At 42.9% G+C, this 23,060-nt stretch overlaps 1 protein-coding gene across 7 annotated transcripts in view; it reads left to right on the top strand.

Annotated features, from left to right (window-relative positions):
* Grin2b (glutamate receptor, ionotropic, NMDA2B (epsilon 2)) overlaps positions 1-23,060 on the top strand; it is a 460,395-nt gene that overhangs the window by 121,781 nt on the left and 315,554 nt on the right. For all 7 annotated transcript variants that reach the window (NM_001363750.1, NM_008171.4, XM_011241221.3 and 4 more), the window contains one exon: positions 7,516-7,944. In NM_001363750.1, the coding sequence (NP_001350679.1) occupies positions 7,534-7,944 (411 nt within the window). In that variant the 5' untranslated portion in view covers positions 7,516-7,533. The remainder of the gene's footprint in view (positions 1-7,515; positions 7,945-23,060) is intronic.

The raw sequence follows: 23,060 nt of genomic DNA, 5'->3' as shown, positions 1-23,060 counted from the left end.
ATTTGTGTGAATGCTTCCTATTTCTTTGCTGTTGCTGGGTATTTCAGTTCGTGCCTTCTTCGTTGCTAGGAGATTCTCCTGTCATCTTTGGCCCTTTAGTATAGGGATTGCTTTGAGACGTAGATCCTAGTTACCCCATCCCTGCTTCTTGCTATCAACCATATTTGATCATCACTGTTGCAATCATTGTTAGAGAGATTCCCTGTGTTTTGGCTAGTTAATAGATTATCTTTGCCTTTATGGTCATATGTGGTAGAGGTCTGGCATTATCTTATTTTGCCTGAATCTTTTACTTCTTTTTATTTTGGCAAGGGTGGAGCAGGGTGGGAGTTGCTGGCTACAAACCAGACAAGACAGGATAAAGCCAGGTATGATTTTTGGTTCTGAACGAGGGTTCTTTGTTGCTTTATTTTAAAAATTCAACATTCTTTTGTACTTCTTTTCTTATTTGATGTTATTATTAGTGTTGTTAAATATTATGCATCAAATTTAAGAATAATTTTTAGAGTATTTTCTTTCATTATTTTATAATCTCTGCTTGAGGTGTCATAATTATGTTTTATGATATGTTTCCTTCACATTTTCCATTATTTTCTGTCATTACTCATTTTACAGCTTTGTCATTTAATTGCCATTTAAAGGATCCCTTGGGGGCTGGCTATGTCTGTCCTCTGTACTGCATGCATCTCACTGATATCATTTGTCCATTTTCATTGTCATTGGCTTTATTTAATTTTTATTGACAATTTACACACTATATTCCAATCATGGTTTTCCCTCCCCTATCTCCCCCAACCCTCCCCACCCACCAATCTGACTCCATGTTTTTTTCTTCTCTCTCTCTTTAGAAATCAAAACAGGCAAATTAAAGAAACAAACAAACAAACAAACAAATCAGAATTTTTTAAAAATTTAAAAAGCACAAGAAACGCACACACTATCAGGAATCATAATTTATAAGCAAGATGAGACTCCCCCAAAAATCAATGAGAAAAAAGTATTCATTCTATTTACTTTTTAAGAAATTCATAGATTATATTTTGATGATATTCTTTGCTCTCTGACAGCTGCTCTGAGATTCTCTTTCACCTTCCTATCTATCCAAATTTATTTCTTTTTAATTTGTCAATAATCCAAATTTATTTCAATTTTTTCTTTTAAGAAACAAGCAAACAACTAAACATATGGAGCCTGATTAGTGTGGCCTGCCTACTTCTGAGCACGCGGCCTGCCCTGGGGCCTGTCTCATGCACCTTGTGTCACTCACTCCATTGCAGATAACCACCTTCCGCCTTCCAGCAGCTTTAACCATGTGTATCTTCTTGGCAAGGAGTGGGCTGTCGTGCCTGCTTCTGCTCACTGCTGGGATTCTGTCTGCTCTGATCTTGTGTGTGAGGAATATGTGTATTCATATGTACATCTGTCCTGTTGTATCTTGAACATGCTGTTTCCTAGAAGTTTCCACCACCTCTGGCTCTTACAACCATTCTTCTTCTTCTCAGGGTTGAGTGAAATATTAGTTATAAATATTATAAACATTGGTTGCCCTCAGTAACATTTTATTTTCTTAGAAATGTATTTAAAGTATACATTTTTCCCTAAATGCTCTGGAATTTGTGTTTTCATCGTTATCCTGCAAAATGATTTGTACTTTGGGCTTCCTTTATTTTTTCTTTAAAAGTAAATCTCTTCAAAAGTTTAATATATGTGATTGAAAAAAATTAGTTATTTTAAAGTCAGGTATGGGTAGATATCTGTGAGTTTGAGGCCAGCCTGGTCTACACAGTGGTCTAAATAGGATGGCTAGGGCTATGTAGAGAGACCCTATCTTCAAATAAATCAAAGCAAGACGTAATTTTTTTCTCATTGAAACACATTTTTTAAAAAAAGTGATACTTCTTTCATTTTGACTCTATAGAATTTGCCACATTATAGATTTATGTCTAATGTGTATTCTCTTATGAGCATTTATAGATATCTGAAGTAATCCAAGCTTTTTGCTCATACTTCTGATAAAGGTCTTTCATATATTACTTATAAGATGTTTTGTCTGTTGAATTTATGCTTTTTTTTCCTCTTAGGAATATTAACTGCACTTTTCTGCACATCAACCTTGTATTCTTAGATTTATATGTACTCGGGACTGCTGGTTGTATCATACTGGTGCCAGTGTGACACTGTATTCTTAGATTTATATGTACTTGGGACTGCTGGTTGTGTCACACTGGTGCCAGTGTGACATTGTATTCTTAGATTTATATGTACTCGGGACTGCTGGTTGTGTCACACTGGTGCCAGTGTGACATTGTATTCTTAGATTTATATGTACTCGGGACTGCTGGTTGTGTCACACTGGTGCCAGTGTGACATTGTATTCTTAGATTTATATGTACTCGGGACTGCTGGTTGTGTCACACTGGTGCCAGTGTGACACTGTATTCTTAGATTTATATGTACTCGGGACTGCTGGTTGTGTCACACTGGTGCCAGTGTGACACTGTATTCTTAGATTTATATGTACTTGGGACTGCTGGTTGTGTCACACTGGTGCCAGTGTGGCATTTATCCTTACTTGTTGACATTCCCGCTGTTGGATTTTGTCTTGGCATCGTAATGTTGAGATGCTCACTCTGACCTTCAGGAAGGTCATGTCTTTCCCCGTGGAGACCGCCTTTCTTTTCCTACCACTTCACGTGGCAAGTATTCATGCCTGTGCTCCATAGCTTTCCGGCTTCACTCATGGCTTGGTTCATTCCTGGGTCTGAAGCCTGCCTCTGGTACTGTTTTATTAGACACAGTTGCCCTGTGTAGCCCAGATTGGTCAAGCCTGCAGTCTCCCTGACCCAATCTCCCAAGTGCTGGGATTACAAGCATGTGCAAGGACATCTGTCTAGTTCCTAAACTTTTAATCTGTGGATGACCACTGTCTGTCATATCCCTATGATGGACACTCTTAATGGAGTAACTCCAGGTCGCATCCTGATGGAGCAGTGCTTGGCAATTTTGGCTTAAGTTTTCCTACACAGTCACACTTCCTGTTGGCGCTATTCTGGAACTCTACTTTCTTTAAGGAAAGAGTTGGTCCATCTCGTACACCAGGTGGATGTAGAGTCAATTGGGAGCAAGTATAGGCTGTTTCTTGTCATAATCACCATAAAGAATGAAGCCTTATGTGTGGATCACTCAGCCCAAATGCCAAGGAAGCACACGGTTGAAAAGGTGATGGCCAGTCTCTTCCTTCCTGCGGATTCTCTCGAATCCCCCTTTCCTCACAACCATGAAAGTATGAATGAGGCCATCAAGCTTCCTGATGGTCATTCACTACTGGCTCCTAGCCTGGATGGCTCCTGAGTTCAGCTACTTCAGTTACATGACTAGGATTCTGTCAGTGAGGCAGATGTTACTCTGAGGACATTATATGTGACATCTTTTCCAGAAAGTTAGATCAGAAGAGAACTAATGTCCTTTGCCCGTGTTTGGTTCCTCTTAATATTCCCCTCAGCCTCTGTCTAACATTCCCCCCCACTACCTCCTACACGCTCACTTTGTGCTGTCAAAAATAGCTGGGTTCCTTGAACAGCTTCTGAAAGCTCAAAAGTAATATCCTTTGCATCTGTGGAGTATTTCATATTCTTCAAAGCTCTTCCATACACATATTCTCATTTTGATCTTCACAAACCCTCTCAGGTATGTAGGTTAGGCCTCTTATCCTGATTTTACCAGTGACAAACCAGACAACAGTAATTAGGTGACTACCGCATCCTAATGTTCTTCATTAACACAAGACGGCTCTAAAGCCAGGTTCGTAATTTCATTCATTCATCCATTTGTTCATTCTAACTTCTAGCTACCCGTACTATCAAAGAATGGAAAGAGAAAGCTTTTAGAATCAGACAAACTTGGATATGAAGCCCAACTTGCTACATGATCTTGGTCCATGTAATTAACCTCCCAAAACTCTTTTCTCACTTTTAACTCAGGGGGAATTATGACTTCCAGTGTTTCCATAGGGATCAGATAATGCATGAAAAGTTTCCATCAATCATAGCATCTGAGACTCAGTACGTGAACTATTTGATATACAAAATGTTATATATCACAGTCTTACATAATGCTCTAATGTAGTGGTAAAATTGGCTACAGTTTGTTGAATAGTTCCTGTTCATTGTATATGAGGCAGTGCTGTATCCTCAGAATGTAAATAGAAATGAGACAAAGTATTTCTTTTGTGTCTATATCTTCTCTTAGATGATGATTCTGAAAGGTAGAGAGACCATGACATCTTCAGCGTCAAAACTAGTGATCAAGGCTAATAATCAAAACTAATGTCCAGGGTTGGGAAATAGCACAGTTATAGATCACTTGCTTAACATGTGCAAGGTCTTAGGTTCGATTCCCACCACTGGAGGATAAAAGGAAATGAAGGGGAAACTCTGTCTGCAAGGTAGTAGATGCTTGGTACGTGGTTGCTCATGTAAATGGCCTGCTTGGGAGGTCTCCTGTTGGGCAAGATGGGCAGATGCACCGTTGTGAAAGTGCACAAAACCAGTCACAGGCATTAGGTAGACCTCAGGGGCTTTGGTGAGAGGCCAAGGCAGCACTTTTCAGTTCTGGAGAGGATGATGTAACATGGAGAGGAGGAGGCAAACAGCAAACAGCCAGTGCATCCAGTCTGGTCTCAGTGTGTCTGAAGAAAGGAACGGCAGCATTTATCTCGGACCACGCACTTTCTCTCAACTGCCCCCTCCCCACCCCGCACACACTCTGAAACTGAGTTTGTATTCAAAGCTTTGTGTCTGCTCATGGTCCCTCTGTCACCGCTATCTCCCATAATGTATTACTTTGTAAAGAGCTTTGCTATATCCCGGTATAAGAGAGATGCTTGGTGAAAACCAGATTCTATTTGCTGACTGTCACCACTGGCCATTGCATGAAAAAGTGTAATACATTGTGTGAGGGAACATGGAGGAACACAAGAAGTGTTTAAAGAGAGCAAATAAGAGCTTGAAACAGGAGAGCATTGGGTGCATTAAAGTTAATAAACTGCCATGGCAGAGCGGGCCACCTTTACATGTGAAGAAATCTGATTTAGGGACTTGTAACTGTAGGCATAGAATCCCAGTGGAATGAAGCGAGTGGATAGATTTTGCCAAATTCTGAATCTCTGGGTTCTCGTTGAAAATCAGCCCTGGGAATCAAGCAGGCTTTTTATATATACATATAGTCCCCATCTCCTTGAGATACTAAATCCAACTGTCTCCCACTGACTACCTGGTCCTGCTTGAGCCTCTGTATCCTACTGACGTTCTTTAAACGCTGGAAGATGCTCAGTCCCCAGTTGCCCTGGCCGACCATGCATAGCTCAGCAGCCTGAAAGTTTGGAAGCTTCGGAGTCATTTCTCATTTCTATGGAAACAGAGAGACCAGAAAGCTGTCAGGTGTGAGCTTTGCCGGGTGTGAACCATGGAGACACTCATATCATTTCTTTCCGGAGAAGTGAGGCAATCGATACAGGTCTCCTCTTGGCAGGGCTGAAGGATGACTGCAACAGCAAGAGTTCCAAAAGGTTTTCTGCCAAGAACTGGATTGGATTTTGTGCTTCCTCAGCCACAAAATGTCCTAGCCTCTCACTCCCGAATCGCTAATGCCCTTTGTGGTCAGTCTGCTCAGCTTGAATGCTTCCTGATCTTTCTTTGTTCAATACCTTCATTATGATTTTTTTCTTCTTGTTAGCCAAATTCTCAAATTTTTAGGTTCCTAATAATTCCTTTGTAAAGTCCCTCTTTTTTTTTTTGGTCAAGGAAGCAGGAGAGATTAAATTGCGTTTTCATGTTTGATTGAAAAGTAGGAGTCTCTTCTAAGTCTGGGTGCTATTTGTAGGCTGTTTTCTTGGAGAATAATGCTATGTTAAATCTATTTGCATTCTGGCATTATAACACCATTGACCTCACAGGATTACATAACTGTTTTGAGATTCAGTTTCTCCATTTGAGAAATGGGGAATAAAAGGTCTAATTTGTAGAATTTTCATGGGAAGCAAAGAGATTGCACGTGAGGAAAATACTTGCTAGTGCACAGTGTATAATATTGTACGATAAATGGTGATTTAAAGCAAAGCAACATAGGGAGGGCCCATTCTTATAAGATGAGAGGTACTTAGGGTGAGTGATGAGAAACCTAAGAGAAATGGCTACAGCTCACGTGCTACAGAATTCTGCATCATTAATCTGTTGCATGGCGTGTGCTTTGGGGGCCTGTGTAGAGATTAAAAAAAAAAAGGCTACTTTTTAGTAAGAAGAAGGTAGTGCGTTATACACAAATATAAACCATCATTTCAGGAAGTTATGGCTACAGGATTTTGTTGGAAATAAAAAAGAACTATCTTCAAGGGTGACACTCCATGACTCCAACTATGATAGTATTTGCTTGCTCCTGTACTCTGATGCATGAGAAGGCCGGGATAATGCTGCCTCTCATAGTACAGGCATCGGCGAGTCAGGGTAGGGTGTATGGTGCTGTGAAACACACATTAGAATGGAAATCAGATTCAAGACTAGGTTCAAGATTAATGTCTTGGGTCTAAAGAGATGGCTCAGCATTTACCAGCACTTATTTGGTTTCCAGCACCCAAACTGTCAGCTTACCATCACTTGTAACTCGGGTTCCATGAGATTAGATGATTAGATGCCTCTTTTGGACTCTGAGAATACCTGCACAAATGTAGTATATATTCAAAAAGACACAAAGACACACAGACACACACACACACACACTGGAATCTGTTTTTTAAGTCTGCTTCACTTAACTTGTTAAGTCTTGGGTGGGTCTCTTAACTTCATTGAACCTTTGTGTCAACACACATAAAATGAGATGCTAATATTCCCTTTCATTTTTTTTCCTGCTAGGTGATTGTAAAGATCAATTAAAATTAAGTGCCCTTGTATTGATTCTCTGATTTAGTGTTAAAAGACAGATTCTAAAGGAGAAACACTGAAGTAGTTTCTTGGTCATCACTCTCTGGGAGGCCCAGACAACAAGAACACCCGCCTTCGTGCCTAGAGCTTACTGGATTCATCTTATCCAGGCCGTGTTTTGTGGCCAGCCTCTACTGAGCCCCCTTTTGCAGCTCACTTGGCCTAATCTTTGCCAAGGGCAGCTCAAGGAGGGTTATAACTAGAGTGCCAGGGGTCAGGACAGCAAGCCCCCTCCTGGTGTTTCCAGTGTGTGTGTTTGGCTGGCTCACACTTTCCAGCATATCCTCGCCTGCTTTATCTCTGTCTGTTGGCTGCACATTTGTCTTGGTCAAAGATTTATTGGGCTCTTGAAATTTTCTTTTTCTCTCTCATCATGCCCCATGAACGTCAGAATTAAGAGACTGGGTTAGCGGAGAGAAACCGAGTTTCATGAACCGCAGACGGAGACGAGGTTCTTGATTTTCTAGCATTCAGACACTTCAAGGATGCGTTCCACAACGCGGGTCACGTTTTAAATAAATTTCTTCCTTCTCTTTTTCAGAGAGTCGACGAGCTGAAGATGAAGCCCAGCGCAGAGTGCTGTTCTCCCAAGTTCTGGTTGGTGTTGGCCGTCTTGGCCGTATCGGGCAGCAAAGCTCGTTCCCAAAAGAGCGCCCCCAGCATCGGCATCGCTGTCATCCTCGTGGGCACTTCCGACGAAGTGGCCATAAAAGATGCCCACGAGAAAGATGACTTCCATCATCTCTCAGTAGTTCCCCGGGTGGAGCTGGTAGCCATGAACGAGACTGACCCAAAGAGCATAATCACCCGCATCTGCGATCTTATGTCTGACCGGAAGATCCAGGGGGTGGTGTTCGCGGATGACACGGACCAGGAAGCCATCGCCCAGATCCTCGATTTCATTTCTGCTCAGACTCTCACCCCCATCCTGGGCATCCATGGGGGCTCATCTATGATAATGGCAGATAAGGTAAAAAGGAGGCTATTCCAAAAAGCAAATGATGCATTGGTTTTTAAGGCAAAACTAAGTAGTTAAAGATAGACGTGCACCAGAGCACATCGATGAGTGAGCGAATGGATGGGAACTAGTCAGATAGTTAGGAGATGAAAGTGAAAATGTGATAGTGGTGTAGAAAGGTCTACAGCAATGCCGCTCAACCTGTGGGTCGTGACCCATTCAGGCATTGAATGACCCTTTCACAGGGGTCTCATTGGAGAACACAGATATTTACCTTATGATTTATTACAGCTGAAAAATTGTTGTTGTGAAGTAGTAAGGAAAATAATGTTATGGTTGGGGGGGGGGTCACCACAACACGAGAAACTTTATCAAATGGTCTCAGCATTAGGAAGTTTGAGAACCAATGATCTAAAGTTTAAGACAGGTTTGTGTGTCTGACTAAGCGGTATTGAACTTGGAGTCTTGGTAGATGGCCTTTTTCCAAACAGGTATGTGAGTAGATCCTTCAACACTATAAAGTACCCGCTGTTCTACCATCATAGCTGCGTTCTCCTCCACAAAGAAAAATGCCCCAGGGCAGGCAGTTACTGTCCAGGGAGACTCAAATGTTTACAGGACTAGAAAGGTATCTACTAACATCTCAGGGTTTGCACATTCAGAGGGATGTTCGCCCCACAAACTCAACCATGTTTCCCCCATGATTAGCTTGGAAGATTTTAAGCTGGGGTGACTGGCAGTGACTCCGAATGGCGTGATATCTGGTTCCATCACAGCCTGAGATTCTGGGGAATCTGAAAACCACCTTGAGTGATTCCAGAGTGCAGTTAAAGCCGAGAGCATCGATTCGAAGCTTCTGAAAGGAAATTAGCAAATTCACGTTAGATTCAGTGACTAATGACAGACAGAATCTCTCTTGACATCACCACTGAATCTGAAATCACAGAAAAATGTCCCACTTGGATTTTTACACCACGGCTAGTTATTCAGTCGTGTTTCCTCACTGGTTGGTGTCCTTGCTAAGCTCCCACAGCCCGTACGCCTGTCCTTTTCAGCCATTTCTGTTTTAGAGTGAGTCACCCCCATGCAATACGAGCATCATTAGCCATTTTTAGAATCATCTCCACCTTAGTACCACCATCTATGCTTGTTGTCACCAATTTCAGAACTGCCTTTATGTTTCTGTCTAAAGGGCATGCTCTGTGGTCAAAGATGTTTGGAAATACCCAGAGCCTTGCCAAGCCACCACAAACAAGTGTGTTGCTTGACCAGATGAGAACCATCAGCACAAATTTAGTGGAGAGTAACCCCTTATGACCAGTGTCGCCATCTGTTGGTGCCAGGAGAGATGACTGTTGCTGCTTCCTCCCATAGTTCAGTCTAGGGCAGGCTGGAGTGAGAGCGGCAGGGAGAGTTGCTTCACTATCAGGCGAGAGGATGTTCTTATGTCCCTGTGGACACCAGAATGAAAGTTAAAGACAGATGCTGGCAGGAGTCACTGATGCCAGGAAGTGGGACAGACAAATGCAAAGGAGAGGGAACCCACTGTGGCAAAACCCATTGAGTGTTTGCTATGGGTAGGCAACATTTTTAAAGATTGTGGTCCTGGGTAAATTACGTTTTATTTCATGCACGGTATTCTAAGGATGTGATATTGCATTGGAAGAATGGTGACATGATTAAGAGCCAAATTTTGAAATCATAAATAAGTGTGTGCTTCTTCCCAGAGTACAACAGATAAAAATAATTTTGTTGCTGTTGCTCACTTGAGTTATTGCAAACCTGTGTTATTTCCCTCGAGCGGGGAGCTTGTGCATACGCTGATTGGTTGCATCCCCCTGGTACCTCTTGCAGACTCTCAACATGAATATAAAACTGTGAGCTGAGGTGCAACCCGGGTGGAGGCTGGGCTTTCGTGCTCCCTGGTGCATGCTGGGTGCTGTGAGCGTGCTCACTGTATGCTAGGCAGTTAGCCTGACCATGCATCGTTTTATTTAATACCACTGAGCTAAGCGGCAATGCATCTCTTTTAGATGTGAAACCAAGGTTCAAAGAGATCAAAGAGCACATCTAAGCTGATACTGTAGGAACAGGAAGCCACACTCTAACTCTATAACCTGCTGTCCCTAAGGAAAGAATGAGGCTGCTGGGGGCTTCATAAACATTTTTAATTGCTCCTTTCTTCTTTGTCCTATGGCATTTTGGGGGATGTCACAGTCATCTAGCACTCGATTCAATGTCTAGCAATGAAGAAAGCTCATTGCAGAAGAGAATCAAGAATGAACCAGGGCAGCACAGTTCTACAGAGAACCTGCTTGCTCCTGCCTCCTAGGAGTAACAGGCAGAACTGATCTGGTTGTGTGGATCTCAGGAGTCTCATATCATGAGATGCACCCGAGCAACCACTCTTCATCCCGTCCCCATTGTTGCCTCATTCAAAAACCTCATCTCACCTTTACCACCCCCCCCCCCATCAGTAAAAGGAGATGAACAGTGACTATTTTGGAAGAAGTCCCAACATAGAGTAAATAATGTCTAACTGAATTTTAGTTCAAAGTCAGAAAGAGGAAGGAGGAAGAAGACCCAGGTAGACAGAGAGTAAGATGCTTGGTCATGGAGGGTATGGGGTAAAATTGATGGTGGCCACGGGAGCAGTGTCACAGGGCCAGAGGCACTTGAGAGGACAGAAGTGACTCTCAGGCTGTGCTGAGGAATATGCACAGGCTTAGAGGATCTTCGTGAAATCAAGCCAAGAGCCCTCCAGGTCATGGCAAGAGACGCTTTGGCTTCAAAGTCTGAGGTCAGGTGTCTTTGGCTTTAAATCAAAGCATCCACTCAGTTGCCATGGTTGCACATTGTCTAGGTAGAAAGAGGACCTGTGATTTGACAGCTGTGAGCAATAGTTGGGCAACAGGATAACATATTTCAAAATGGAATTGATGGGGGAACTCTGGGCTACAGTAGTGTCTGTGGCTGAAACTTAGTAACTAAGGGAACCTGTTTCATTTGCACCTCCTGTCTATTGTTTTCTTTCCATTGGCTAGAACTTAATGCTCTCTCTCCGTATTTGCGGAGCCTTTGGTGCCTGAAAGACACCACTGTATAACAGTGGACTTCTGATGACAAAGATGCACAGATCTGCCGCAGTGTCTGGTCAAATGGTGTGCAGTCATGTTTGTATACACAGACGGGTCAGTCAAAGAGCCAGTGTTCTGCTCTCAGGGAGGCAAATGCACATGGTACTCTGATGGGGAGAAGCACAGGACACAATGTAGGACAGATGCTGAGAACTCAGAAGCTGGAGTCTGAGCGACTTCAACCAGAACCTTCTGGATGTGGAATTCCGGTTTACTTACCAGCTTGTTATGGCTGACCTCAGTTCCCTGGCTGCACAGTGGGAGGAAGGCAACCATGGGTGAACGGCTAAGGATTAAATGCGATATGTAACATGCACCTTGTGCTAAGAGCCTGGATAACACTGACAAAGGAAACTCAGGAGAGAAATCTCGGAGAGAGCTCTGAAGAAGAGCGCTGAAGAGACCTCTTATCCCATCCAGGAAGTTGAGATTCATTAGAGTATGGAAGCCTGCCATGGCCAAAAAGGGTACACCCACGACAGAAAAAGCTCCGTCTAGCTACTGAAGAACTTTTAGCAGAAGACTGTTGGGAGCAGTAACAAGGAATGTTTAAACATGTCTGAGGTGCTTCTTGGCAGTCCCCCACCTGAGAATGAGAATGAATAACGTATTTTATTTTGTGTTGTTATAATTGCTTTACTCTTACTGAGATCCTAGGTGTAGGATGCCGATCTGAAATCAGGCTAGAAGCACTTCTCTTTCCAGGAGCTTTCTCCATTGATTGGGTTCTTGCATTTTTAGCTTAGAGATGTTAAGTAACCAGTCCAGAACATCATAGCTCCCAGTTAGCAGCAAACTGGGATTCAACTCCTAGAAACACATGTTTGGAAACCCATGCTTTTCTGTGTACAATTTTGCTTCATAAGACACGGAATTAAGAATTATAAGTCACACATTTCAATCTCCATTCCGATGAGCTTGGGAAATGTAGGCAATCATCGCTTAAGTGATATGAGGCTCAGTAGACGGTTTGTAAGATATAAATTGGCTTCCTTCTAACCAATTTACATCGTTTTGAAGAAAATATGGTAAAAATGTTGGAATGGTACCCAGCAAACACACACTCAATAAAGAACACCAGAGTCCCGAAAATCGTTCTGCTTCTGGCGTTGGTGACAATGAGAATGGCTTGGACAGGATGTAGGACACAAAGCAGAAGGTTGGAGATTGCAGCAGGATCCAGGAAGATGGAGTGAGATCAGATCTCTGCAGAGAGGAAAGGGCACGCTGAGTGCAAGTCATGGTTCGGGGTGTATGGGTTGATCAGAGTGAAAGACTGCCTTTCTCCTCGCTGAAGGCTGTGCGCATGCTCATTGTGTGCTCTGTGGTTCGCTCTCGCCTTTCTAAAGGATGTGGTTGGGCAGTGATGCTCCATAGATTATTTTCAGGTTTTACTGTTTTCTGATTTTTAATTTTTGTTGTTATTTTGATTTTTGTGCAGAAAGCCACTTTGGGAAGTGACAGATAGGATGGTGGCCCCTGTTTCCACTCTCTTCCTCCCTATTTCTCTTCCCCCCTCTTTTCTCTCTCTGTCTCCCTCTTTCTGTATCTCTCTCTGCACACCCCCCACAGAGTTCATTATCCTCTTTAACCTGTGATTATTGCCTTTCTTTGTTTGTTTGTTTGTTTTGTTTTTTGTTTGTTTGTTTTTTTGAGACAGGGTTTTTCTGTCCTGGAACTCACTTTGTAGGCCAGGCTGGCCTCGAACCCAGAAATCCACCTGCCTCTGCATCCTGAGTGATTTCCTTCCTTCCTTCCTTCCTTCCTTCCTTCCTTCCTTCCTTCCTTCCTTCCTTCCTTCCTTCCTTCCTTCCTTCCTTCCTTCCTTCCTTCCTTCTTTCTTTCTTTCTTTCTTTCTTTCTTTCTTTCTCTCTCTCTCTTTCTCTCTCTTTCTCTCTCTCTCCCTCCCTCCCTCCTTCCCTCCTTCCCTCCTTCCTTCCTTCTTTCTTTTTCTTTCTTTTTCTCTATTTTCTCATGTGGGTTTCTTTAGCTAGCATCACATTTAAGCCGGGGTAACTACATGTTACATGTACCTTTGCCAGTGTCTTCTCTGAAGTTTTTGAAGTGCTGTGGTTTTTCACCCACTTTTGCTTGTCTAGAAGAAGGCATTCTAGGAGCAAACTGGTATCATGCACGGGTATAGCGTAGGCCTGGTTCTCGTTAGTGAGTGTTTTAGTTTTTCTTTTCTTTCTTCCTTTCTTTCTTTCTTTCTTTCTTTCTTTCTTTCTTTCTTTCTTTCTTTCTTTCTTTCTTTCTTTCTTTTTCTTTTTTTTTTTTTTTTGGCTTTCAGGTTTTTTGGTTTTTCGAGACAGGGTTTCTCTGTGTAGCCCTGGCTGTCCTGGAACTCACTCTGTAGACCAGGCTGGCCTTGAACTCAGAAATCCGCCTCCCTCTGCCTCCCAAGTGCTGGGATTACAGGCATGCACCACCACTGGCCGGCTAGTTTTTCATGCAATCCTAGGAGCTAAGCCCTAACATTTCCTTTGTCTTAATGAAGAAACTAAACGTGAGTGTTTGTGTACCTTTGTCAAAGTCCAGGAGCTAGAGTTGTTGGACTGGACTCTGAAGTCATGGTTCCTTTCTCCCAGTTCATGCCCGAGGAAGGAAGAAGCCAGGATAGCACTGCCTGTCTGGAGTTTAACATCTCTCCAGCTTTCTCTTGTCCCTGATTTGTGGAAAGCTGGGCAAGCAGCTCTCTCTAAGGTACTGGAAACTGCAGGTATATAGGCAGCACTCAACTTTATGCAGATTCTAGATTTTTTTCTATCTTCTATGATGTACATTTTTAATTGGCCTGTACACCATCTCTTTGAAAAGACTTCAGAATACTGCCCACTTGTCCAGGGCCATTATTTTGCTTGTAAAACTTGAAGCCTTAAGCATGCTTTTCACAGAAATGAAGATGGTCATGAAGCTACCACACTCGAACATCACTCCCCAACCACCCCTCAGGTACATGATGGAGTCTACACGGGTGCAGAGGCACGGCAAGGGGAGGGTGTTGGCTGTGGAGTGTGGGTTGGTGTGGTAAGTTTCGGTTGTCCTCATTTCCAGCCTTGTACCCTCGGTCCTGCCCTTTGACCTTGCTGAGTGTCGAGTTCTCCAAGGTAGACAAAAGCTCCTGGTTCAGAGTGAGCCTCAGGAGGTGACAGATGTGAAGCATGGTAAAACTCAGACCTTTCGTATGTGCCGTAATGTATTTTCATACTGCACACCATTCCTGAATCGGAAAGGAAAATGACATTTTTATTAACTGATGGAGAAGCCCTTGGGGCATTTATTTCCATCATCTGAGACCTGGTGGCTTAATTATCCTAAGTCTTTATGCTGTTGTGATGAGAAAGACTGACACTGATAATCGTTTGCTTTGTGTAAAGCTCTGGCCCAGTCACCTGATTGCAGCTTGTCACCTCACACATAACATCTTATCCTATGTTTTCATTTAATTTATGAGACAGTTTGTCTCTGTCTTACAGATGAGGAAGCTATAGGTCAAAGAGGCTTAGCAATGCTGTCCAGGACCTCTAGGTGGTGATTTGCACATAATGGCTTAGACAGATGGGGTCTCAGAAATATTCCTCTGGAGGTGGGTCAGCCACTGAATGATGCCAGCCCTGCTGTGTGGTGGCCTTTGGTATTTTTGTCACGGTTGAGATGTGGCTATCCTCACTATCATAGACATCATGTCCTTATTCAAGGAAGGGGAAAACGTTAGGAGAGTGTTACATCAGGAAACATCTTCCTCACATCCTGACTTCACCGTCCAAAGTGATGTCTGTCGCGTGGCCAGCCCTTGGAGGTATCTGGCCTCCGTGGAAGAATGACAAAGGGACATTGGAGGTATGGGTGGCTCTGAAGGTGCCTCTCAAAGAAAATGACAATTAGCAATTCAGTTAATATCCATATGATACAAAAGCCCAAACATCTCTCCTTCCCTGGGCCTCACCTCAAATGCTGCTTCAGTGTCCTTGCTCTGGCTTCTTCATGTCCTCTGGAGTGCAGAGTCCTGACCTCCTTCTGCTTGTGACCCCGTTTTGCTCAAGAAACTTTTATGTGACCCTGAGTATAAAGGTGTAGTAGATAAATATAAAATCTAACAGTAATAATAGTAAATCATAAAGAAATTTATTTTAAGACAATTCTTCGGTATGAGTATAATTTTCCAGATGAAAGCAAATTTGAATATTAAAGAGGCAACTGTGTTCATCCTGCTTTACATAAAGAATTAAATCTTGGCTGAGTATTTGGTACTACAAGGAATGAGAACATCTTCGGTGTATTTCAGATTTGACTGATACTTTGCATTCACAATTTTCAACATTAATAACAACTATCCCTTCACATAAATACATAGTAATCAGTGACAGAAGTATGGTGAAGGCCATTTCAGAAATGCTGGAAATTGTGCCCTAATCCCAAATGCAAACTCAATTTAATATTTTTTAAATAAGACTTAATTCAGTAACTCAAATGGTAATTTAAACATCAAACTTTTTTTATATGATACAATCCTAGGATATAGATTGGATATTTGCACATTGAAGAATAATGGACAGAAAACATTATGTTTTGTTTCCCACAACTAAGTCATTATATTTCGAGAAAACCTGAGAACTTTATGTGGGCAGTGTAAACCCTGTGATTTATAACACACTATAGTCTCACATCTGACCTGTTTCAGATGGAATCTCTTAGTGGCTCATGAAGGCCCATACACTGGAAAAGATGTTTTCAGAACTAAGGCTATGTATGTGAAGTCTCGCAATTCAACACAAATGAGCAGAGATGGAAGCACCTTGATTTGCTAAACGTTTGGTTTTGACTTAATTTTTGGTTCTCAGATATCTAGAAACCTTTTGCTGATGGAGACCTGAGTCACAACTTAAGATACTACCATGCTCTGGGCCTGGGTCCTCATTCGCCAGGTGTTTCCTCTGATCTCCTTGTTATTATTCTTTCTTCTTTTCATCTTTACTCTTAGGGATTCTTAGGAGATGTTTGAAAGTAGATCAGGACTTGATCAGATGTCACAATGTCTGCTGTGCGTATGCATGCTTTCCTTGCATTGCAGGCACTTGAAATGGGGTCACAAAGCATAGGAAACATCCCATAGTGTGTAATAGCATCCATCGTCAGGAGAGTTTCACTCAAAATATTAGTTGTATATCTATGGAAAAATACCTTTGTGACTCACAATCATACGCACATCATATCCGCATTAATAAATCTGAGTAAACATGAAAACTCCCTTGCTCTTCATTCTTCCCTTATATTCTGATCTGAAAATGTGGGCTCAAACCGTGGATTTCCTCATCTCTCACCTTCACCAAACTGGCAAAGTCAATAGATTTTCAAGTTGTTCTTGACCTTCTGAGGTACTGTGCACTGTTGATGTTTTTGATGCTAGTTACAGGAAGTATGATGACAAGTGTAATCAGATACATCACAGGTTGGTGACAGTGGCAATGGGAGTGAGGAACTGTGGTCATAGAAGTCGAAATGTGTAGTCAGCCTTTGGGTCTACAAGTATAGAGTCCCATGGGTTGGGCGTCTAGATTACTATACCAGTTAGTTAGTTTCCTCAGTTGTAGGAAGAAGGTGGTTGAGGACATGAGCAGGCTAAGGCTCAGAGTGAACAGTGGGGAGAAGGGATGAAGGGGTTGGGGTAAAGTGTTGAGCGCAGTGAGTGGGTCGGGTTCAGGAGTCAAGAGTAAAGCCTAGGTTTTGAGGTTTCAAGCTAGAATAGCAGGTGCAGAGACAGAGCCCTGGATTCTGAGCCCAAGCATAAAACTGCACACTGGGCAGTCAAGGTCAGAGCCTTGGATGTAGGGGGTCAAGAGCAGAAGCTTGATTGCAGCATAATTTGTGGGGTGGCCAGGACAGGTGCAAAGCATAACAAAGGTCAAACAGAAGTCCTTCGATAACATTAAGAGGAGAAGAAAAACAAGAGCAGAGTGGGGGCGGGGTGGCCAAGAAGGAAACCCAAGAGACACACTCTCAGAGGATGATAGTTACCAGTTGGGGAGCCAGCCCAGGCTACTCTCTTCCTCCAGCAATAATCAAGTTCTCTGAGGAGTTCTGTTAGCCCCATCTTCTTAGGGTATCTCCACTGGGTCCCTACCCCATGCCTGCATCCTCCTTGACTAGAGATCAAGCTCTGGCTTTCTCTTGCATGTACTACATGGGTAATTTCATCTGAGATTCTTTAGAGACTCAAGTCTGATGGGGATGGTTTCACCGAGAGCTCTGCTCTGGCTTCCCATGGCTTGGAGTATGACGTGCTCTTTGATCAGGGCCCAGACTGCCTCACCAGGACTTTTCTTAGTCTCCCCGCCCTTGAAGAGCAATGTCAAGCCTTGCTAAATTTACAGCTCCCTGAATGGTCTTGGCTGGTTTACATCTCTGTGCCTTTGTCTGTGCTTCCTCCATTCCTTAGAACATCCTTGTCTTTGTCCCCCCAGAGCCATTCTCTTCCTTCAGCAGATCCTCCTGTGGTTCCCACCTTGGAATTTGCAATTTCTCTCCCATTTGTTGATCAGTGCCTTATTTATGTTTCTTCATAATTTGTTTACCTGTCATTTCCCTATGCCATACAGTGGCTTGCTGTGGGAATCAGTAATAGTTTATTCCCAGCCTTTGGCACAGTGTGACACATAGAGCCTTAAAATGAGGACCTTTAAAAGTTGACAGTCACTGAACTGTATACTCTGTATGAACACTAACTGGGCTGAGTCGTGACCCCCCCCCCAAAAGATATGCCAATGTCCTAAAGAACCTATACATGTGTCTGCATTCTCGTCATTATGACAATGTATCTGGTGAAAACAACTTGAGCAGAGAAAGACTCAATTTGGCTCACACTTTTAAAGATGGACGTCCATCACGTTGAGAAAGGCATGGAGAGCACAGCGGTTCACATCGTGGTGGGCCACAAAGCCAGTGATGGGTTTCTGGTGGTAGAATTGCTCTTTCCTTTCCCACCATGGTGACACCGACACTGAGGGCTGGTCTTCTCAGTTAACTCTCTCTTCAGACATCCTCACACACACTAAAAACATCCTCACACTAGGCCTGTCTCACCGGTCTCTTAGGTGACTCAAACTGACAATAGAAATTGGCTGTCACCATGACCTAGTTTTAAAACGGGTCTTTGCAAATGTCATAAAGGATCTCATGGTGGCCTTATCTTGGATTATTTGGATAGACCCTAAGCTACGTGACAGATACTCTTCTAAGAGACAGAAGAGAAGAAAGACATAGACACAGAGATGCCTGTGTAAAAAGTCAGGCTGGAGTTACTGAACCACAAGCCAAGAAAGCCACTTGAATCTTGAAGATGTAAGGAAGGAACCTCCCCAGTTCTTCCAAAGGATTACCTGCATAACATCTCAGTTTCAGGATTTTGCTCTCCAGGAACTCCATAGATCATTCATTTCTACTTTTTAAAGGCACTAAGTATGTGATAATTTGCTGCAGTGTCCCTTGCAAACTAACATGCATGCCACAGCTAAGAGGAGACACACCAGATTGCCACTGCCTAGGCTATTACCTGTCATTACTCCTGTTTACGTGTGGCATTGAGAATTATTATTATTATTATTATTATTATTAATTTTATCATTTACATTTTTCTGAGCTTTAGTTTCCTAATTCATAAAATAAAGATTCAAGGAGACTCTAATCCTCCTTGCATTGAATCAGGACGCTCAAAGTACAGGAGAGTAAGGGGAGATGGTTCGGCCGGTCAAATATTTTTCTTCCAAGTGTTAGCCTCTGGATTCTGATTCCTAGCACACCCTGTAAACATGGAGGTGTAGCTCTATCACCCTAGCCCTGGGGAGGAGGAAATGAGCAAATCCCCAAAGCTCATTGGCCAGACAGCCTGGCTGGACCAATCAGCTTCTTCTGAGACACTACCTCCAAAAACAAATGTAAAGAATGATGAAGACACTGTTAACTACATATGCATACATGTGCACACGCCTAGACAAACATGTACATATACACAGTAATGAGAAAATACCTGGGAAATAGGTTAATAAGATAACCAGAGGCATAAGCCATTAGTCTAGCTGTACGGTTAGAACTCACCCAGCTCTGGGGTGATTGGGTTCGCACTTTGGGTGTTTTCTCTGAGTGTGGTGTTCTCACTTCCTGGGCCTCTGGTTCACCTGCTTTCACCCACGTTCTCCTGCCTCAAGGGGCTTTTCTTTTCTGCAAGTTATCTGTCCTCACTGCCATGACCAAAGTACCTGACATTGTCAACCTGAGGGGAGGCAGGGCTTTGTCTCAGTTCAGTTTCACAGGTGTCAGTTCGCCATGGAGGTGAGGGTGTGGTGGCTTGGCTCACCTGGCAAATAGGACATGGAAAGGAGTCATAACAGGAAGTGCCCAGGGTCAAAACACACCAGAAAGGACATAGCCTCAGGGAGCTACTTTCTATAACCAAGCCTCACCCCCACAGGTCTACAACTTCCTGTGCTTAAAGCTTGAATGCATGGGTGTATTAGCCCACTTTTTAGCTCAGGGTCTTTATGGTTTATCTCTGAAAATGCCCTTACAGGTGCAGGGACATGATCTAATTTCCTATGTGATTCTCAACCCAGTCAGAATTGACATCACATCTTCTCTATGATGAAAAGTCAAAACTTCTTTCTCCTTTCTTCCCTTCCATGGCCTGCTTTCTATCATCACTACTATGACCATAGCGGGTTGCAGTCCCTATTTGTTCTCTGTTCACCCTGTTAGAAGCCTACAAGCTTTGCCAGGGCAGGGATAGCATCTTTTTCCTCCTGGTATTCCCAGAACCTAGCTTACATTTAGCATATTGTAAGCCCTTAATACCTATTTAGTAGATGTATGTATGAATTCGTTATTTTAGGGCAGCAATTTGAGTTGCAATTAAGAGCAAAGTGTTTTAAATCCAAATGAAAATGGATAATAGGATTAATGTCTCTAGTTACTGGCGAAGCCATTTCTTATCTCTCTCTGGGATGCTATCTCTATTACCCTCCCTTCTTCACATCTGGCCAGGTACCAGCCTTCCATGTGGCATCAGACTTAGAGTTAGATTATGCATTTCCAGTTTATTTCTAACACACGTGGTCAAGTGGGGTGTCTTGGATTAGGGGTTCCGTGTGAAGCAGCAGAGTAAATCTTTATGTAACAAAGCACTGGAGTACAGTCTTGACTTTATTAGCACAAATTTAAAAGAGAAAACAGACATTTTTTTTTAATCTTGAAAGATGAACATAGGCAGTTCCTATGACGTGCTAAATCATCTAGCAATCAGGTGATGTCATTAAATGCAGACAGTACCATTTCCTAAGGTATTTAGGAACTTCAAGGAATTTCCAAGATTTAGGAATTTCACTTAGCAAAATCATTCTTTCTCTTCATTTATTCATCCAAGCAAAGTCTCTGCCACCGAAGGTTCTAGAGTTAGAGTCTAGAAGAAAGACTTATTGTATGGAGTGGATTGACAATAAACAGATAATTTATTTAAGCAGTATTTTTAAAATGGGAGTTATTGTGATTTGCATATGACTGTCCCTTGGAAAGGCTCATTTACTAAGGGCTTGGTGGCCAGATGAAAGGGTGTTTTGTGGGTGACTAGGTCCTGAGGATTTTGAGGTAATCAGTGATTAATCCTTTGATATATTCATAATTGGATTGACTATTGGGAAGGGATGGAAACTCTGGAAGCTGGGATCTGAATGGAGGAAGTGGGCTATTTGCATCATGCATCGAAAAGATACCCTTTGTCCTTTGTGTTTTCTGTCTGTCTCCTTATGGTTCCTGACTGTGTTCCTGTGTTCCTTGCCTGTGTGCCTGTGTTTCCTGTCTTCCTCCCTGTGTTTCCTGTCTTTCTCCCTGTGTTTCCTGTCTTTCTCCCTGTGTTTCCTGTCTGCCTCCCTGTGTTTCCTGTCTGCCTCCCTGTGTTTCCTGTCTGTTTCCCTATGTTTCCTGTCTATCTCCCCTGTTTCTTGGTGGACATGAGGTGACATTTCCCCTCTCACATACTCCCTCCTCCATGACGATTTGCTGACAGCAGGCATATTGTAGCCATGCCCGCCTATGTTAGCCACAACTTCTGAGGCCAGGAACCAGAATATAATCTTCCTCCCTTAAATTTGTTTAGGGGGGCAGTATTTTGTCACAGTGAGAGAATCCTGACTAAAGCAGTGGTAAACGTTAATGAGCGTGAATGAAGGAATATCATGAGCTATTCTAGTTAGACTTCTCCCAGAAGGTCCCAGAGGACCTGCATTATGTGTGAAGATGTAAGGGATGATATTTGGAGCAGGTGAGAAGGCTTTGAAGTGGAAGCATGTTCTTTTATTTTTACTTTTGTTGGTTTTTGATGAGTCACAGGTCAGCGTGACTTAGATTGATGAGGTCGTCTGGGGCCAGATCTTATAGGACTGAAGAACCCTGGCACGTAGTTGGATATTTTTGTATTCTTCCTAGGCATAGGAAGGGAGTGGCCTAAGCTGAGGTCCTGTCCTCTCAGTTGGAGTTAGCATACTTCAAGGGGTTGAAGCCTGGTGAGTTTGAGCTCTGGCTTTCCTAGACTAGGCAATGTCTTCTGCATGTAACTTAGCTGCTTGTGTTTCCTCATCTGTACGATAGGGCTAGTACCTATATGTCCCCAGAGTCCTTCTACTGCCCCACAGACTAAGCAGTCCCTCTTTGGGTTCTCTTGAGTCCTGAATACTTCTGTCTGAAGTGTAAATATCATTATTTGTTACTTTGCCGGGCACACCTCTTAGTGAATAAATGATTGGGATTATTCCTAACAGAATGATTTCTTCAAGCCAGACATGCTCTTGTTTTGGTATTTCTATGGGTTACTTAGTTTTTGCTTTGTTCACAAAATTTGTTCATAACTGTGACAACACTAAATGAGTGTAGACAGCTAGAAACACGTGGTTTGTCTTTGTCTTTGTATTCTCTAAATAGTTCCCGTAGTTTCCATGTTAAGGGTGTCCTTTGGCAGCTCCTTGACTTATGTCTACATAGTTACAGCCCAGTGTCATTTTCTTTCTTTCTTAATGGAGTAGCAGTCATCAGAAGTTACCTGCAGGGACTGGTAAGTCCAGGGGGAATATGTTTGTTTGTTTGTTTGATTGTTTGTTTAATAAATGTTAATGACATCAATCACGGGAATTGGAGCAATAATGGCTTGGCCATCTCAGGTAGCCTGCCTTGTGAGGAGAGGGTTCCTGGCATACCCCCAAGTCCTCATGGTCTGCCACCATGTGTCTTGGATGCATTCTGTTGTCTTGGCAACATGCTCTGTAGAGTTGTAAGGAGCAGCAGCCTTTAACCTTTCAGTATCCTGTTGCCAGGACAACAGATTTCATGGGAAGTCAGAATCACTGTCACTGAGTGTTGTTGTCACCCACCCCTCCCTCCTACTCTGCCTGCCTACTCCTATTTTTGCTGTCTTCCATCTGTATCCCTCCACGTCTGCTTTGATAGATCTGCTGTCTGCACACCCAAACATATTTTTTATTCTTTTACCATGCCTGGGGTTTACTGAAGGAAAGATTATAAACTCTCAAAAGCTAAAACGACATACCTTAATCAGTTAAGGGAATTGTGGGAGTTAAAATGAAGGGCTTAAAGATACAGTAAGAAGGGGAAAAAGAAGTTTCATACAGTTTATATAGTTTGTTTTTAGAGCATGGTAGAGCTGCTTCTTTCTCCCCTCCCCTTCCCCCCTTCCCCTCCCCCTCCCCTCCCCCCTTTTCCTCCTCCTTCTCCTCCTCCTCCTCCTCCTCCTCCTCCTCCTCCTCCTCCTCCTCCTCCTCCTCCTCCTCTTCTTCTTCTTCTTCTTCTTCTTCTTCTTCTTCTTCTTCTTCTTCTTCTTCCTCTTCTATTGGTCTATATAAGTTTTTTTTTCTTTTATTGAAGATAGATTTTTTTTCATCTAATCTATTCTGATTACTGTTTTCCCTCCCTTACCCCTCCCGATTCCTCTTCACT

Source organism: Mus musculus, chromosome 6 (genome assembly GCF_000001635.26).
Source record: "Mus musculus strain C57BL/6J chromosome 6, GRCm38.p6 C57BL/6J".
Lineage (NCBI taxonomy): Eukaryota > Metazoa > Chordata > Mammalia > Rodentia > Muridae > Mus > Mus musculus.
The sequence above is the reverse complement of the archived record's forward strand: the minus strand, read 5'-3'. Positions and strand labels throughout refer to the sequence as shown.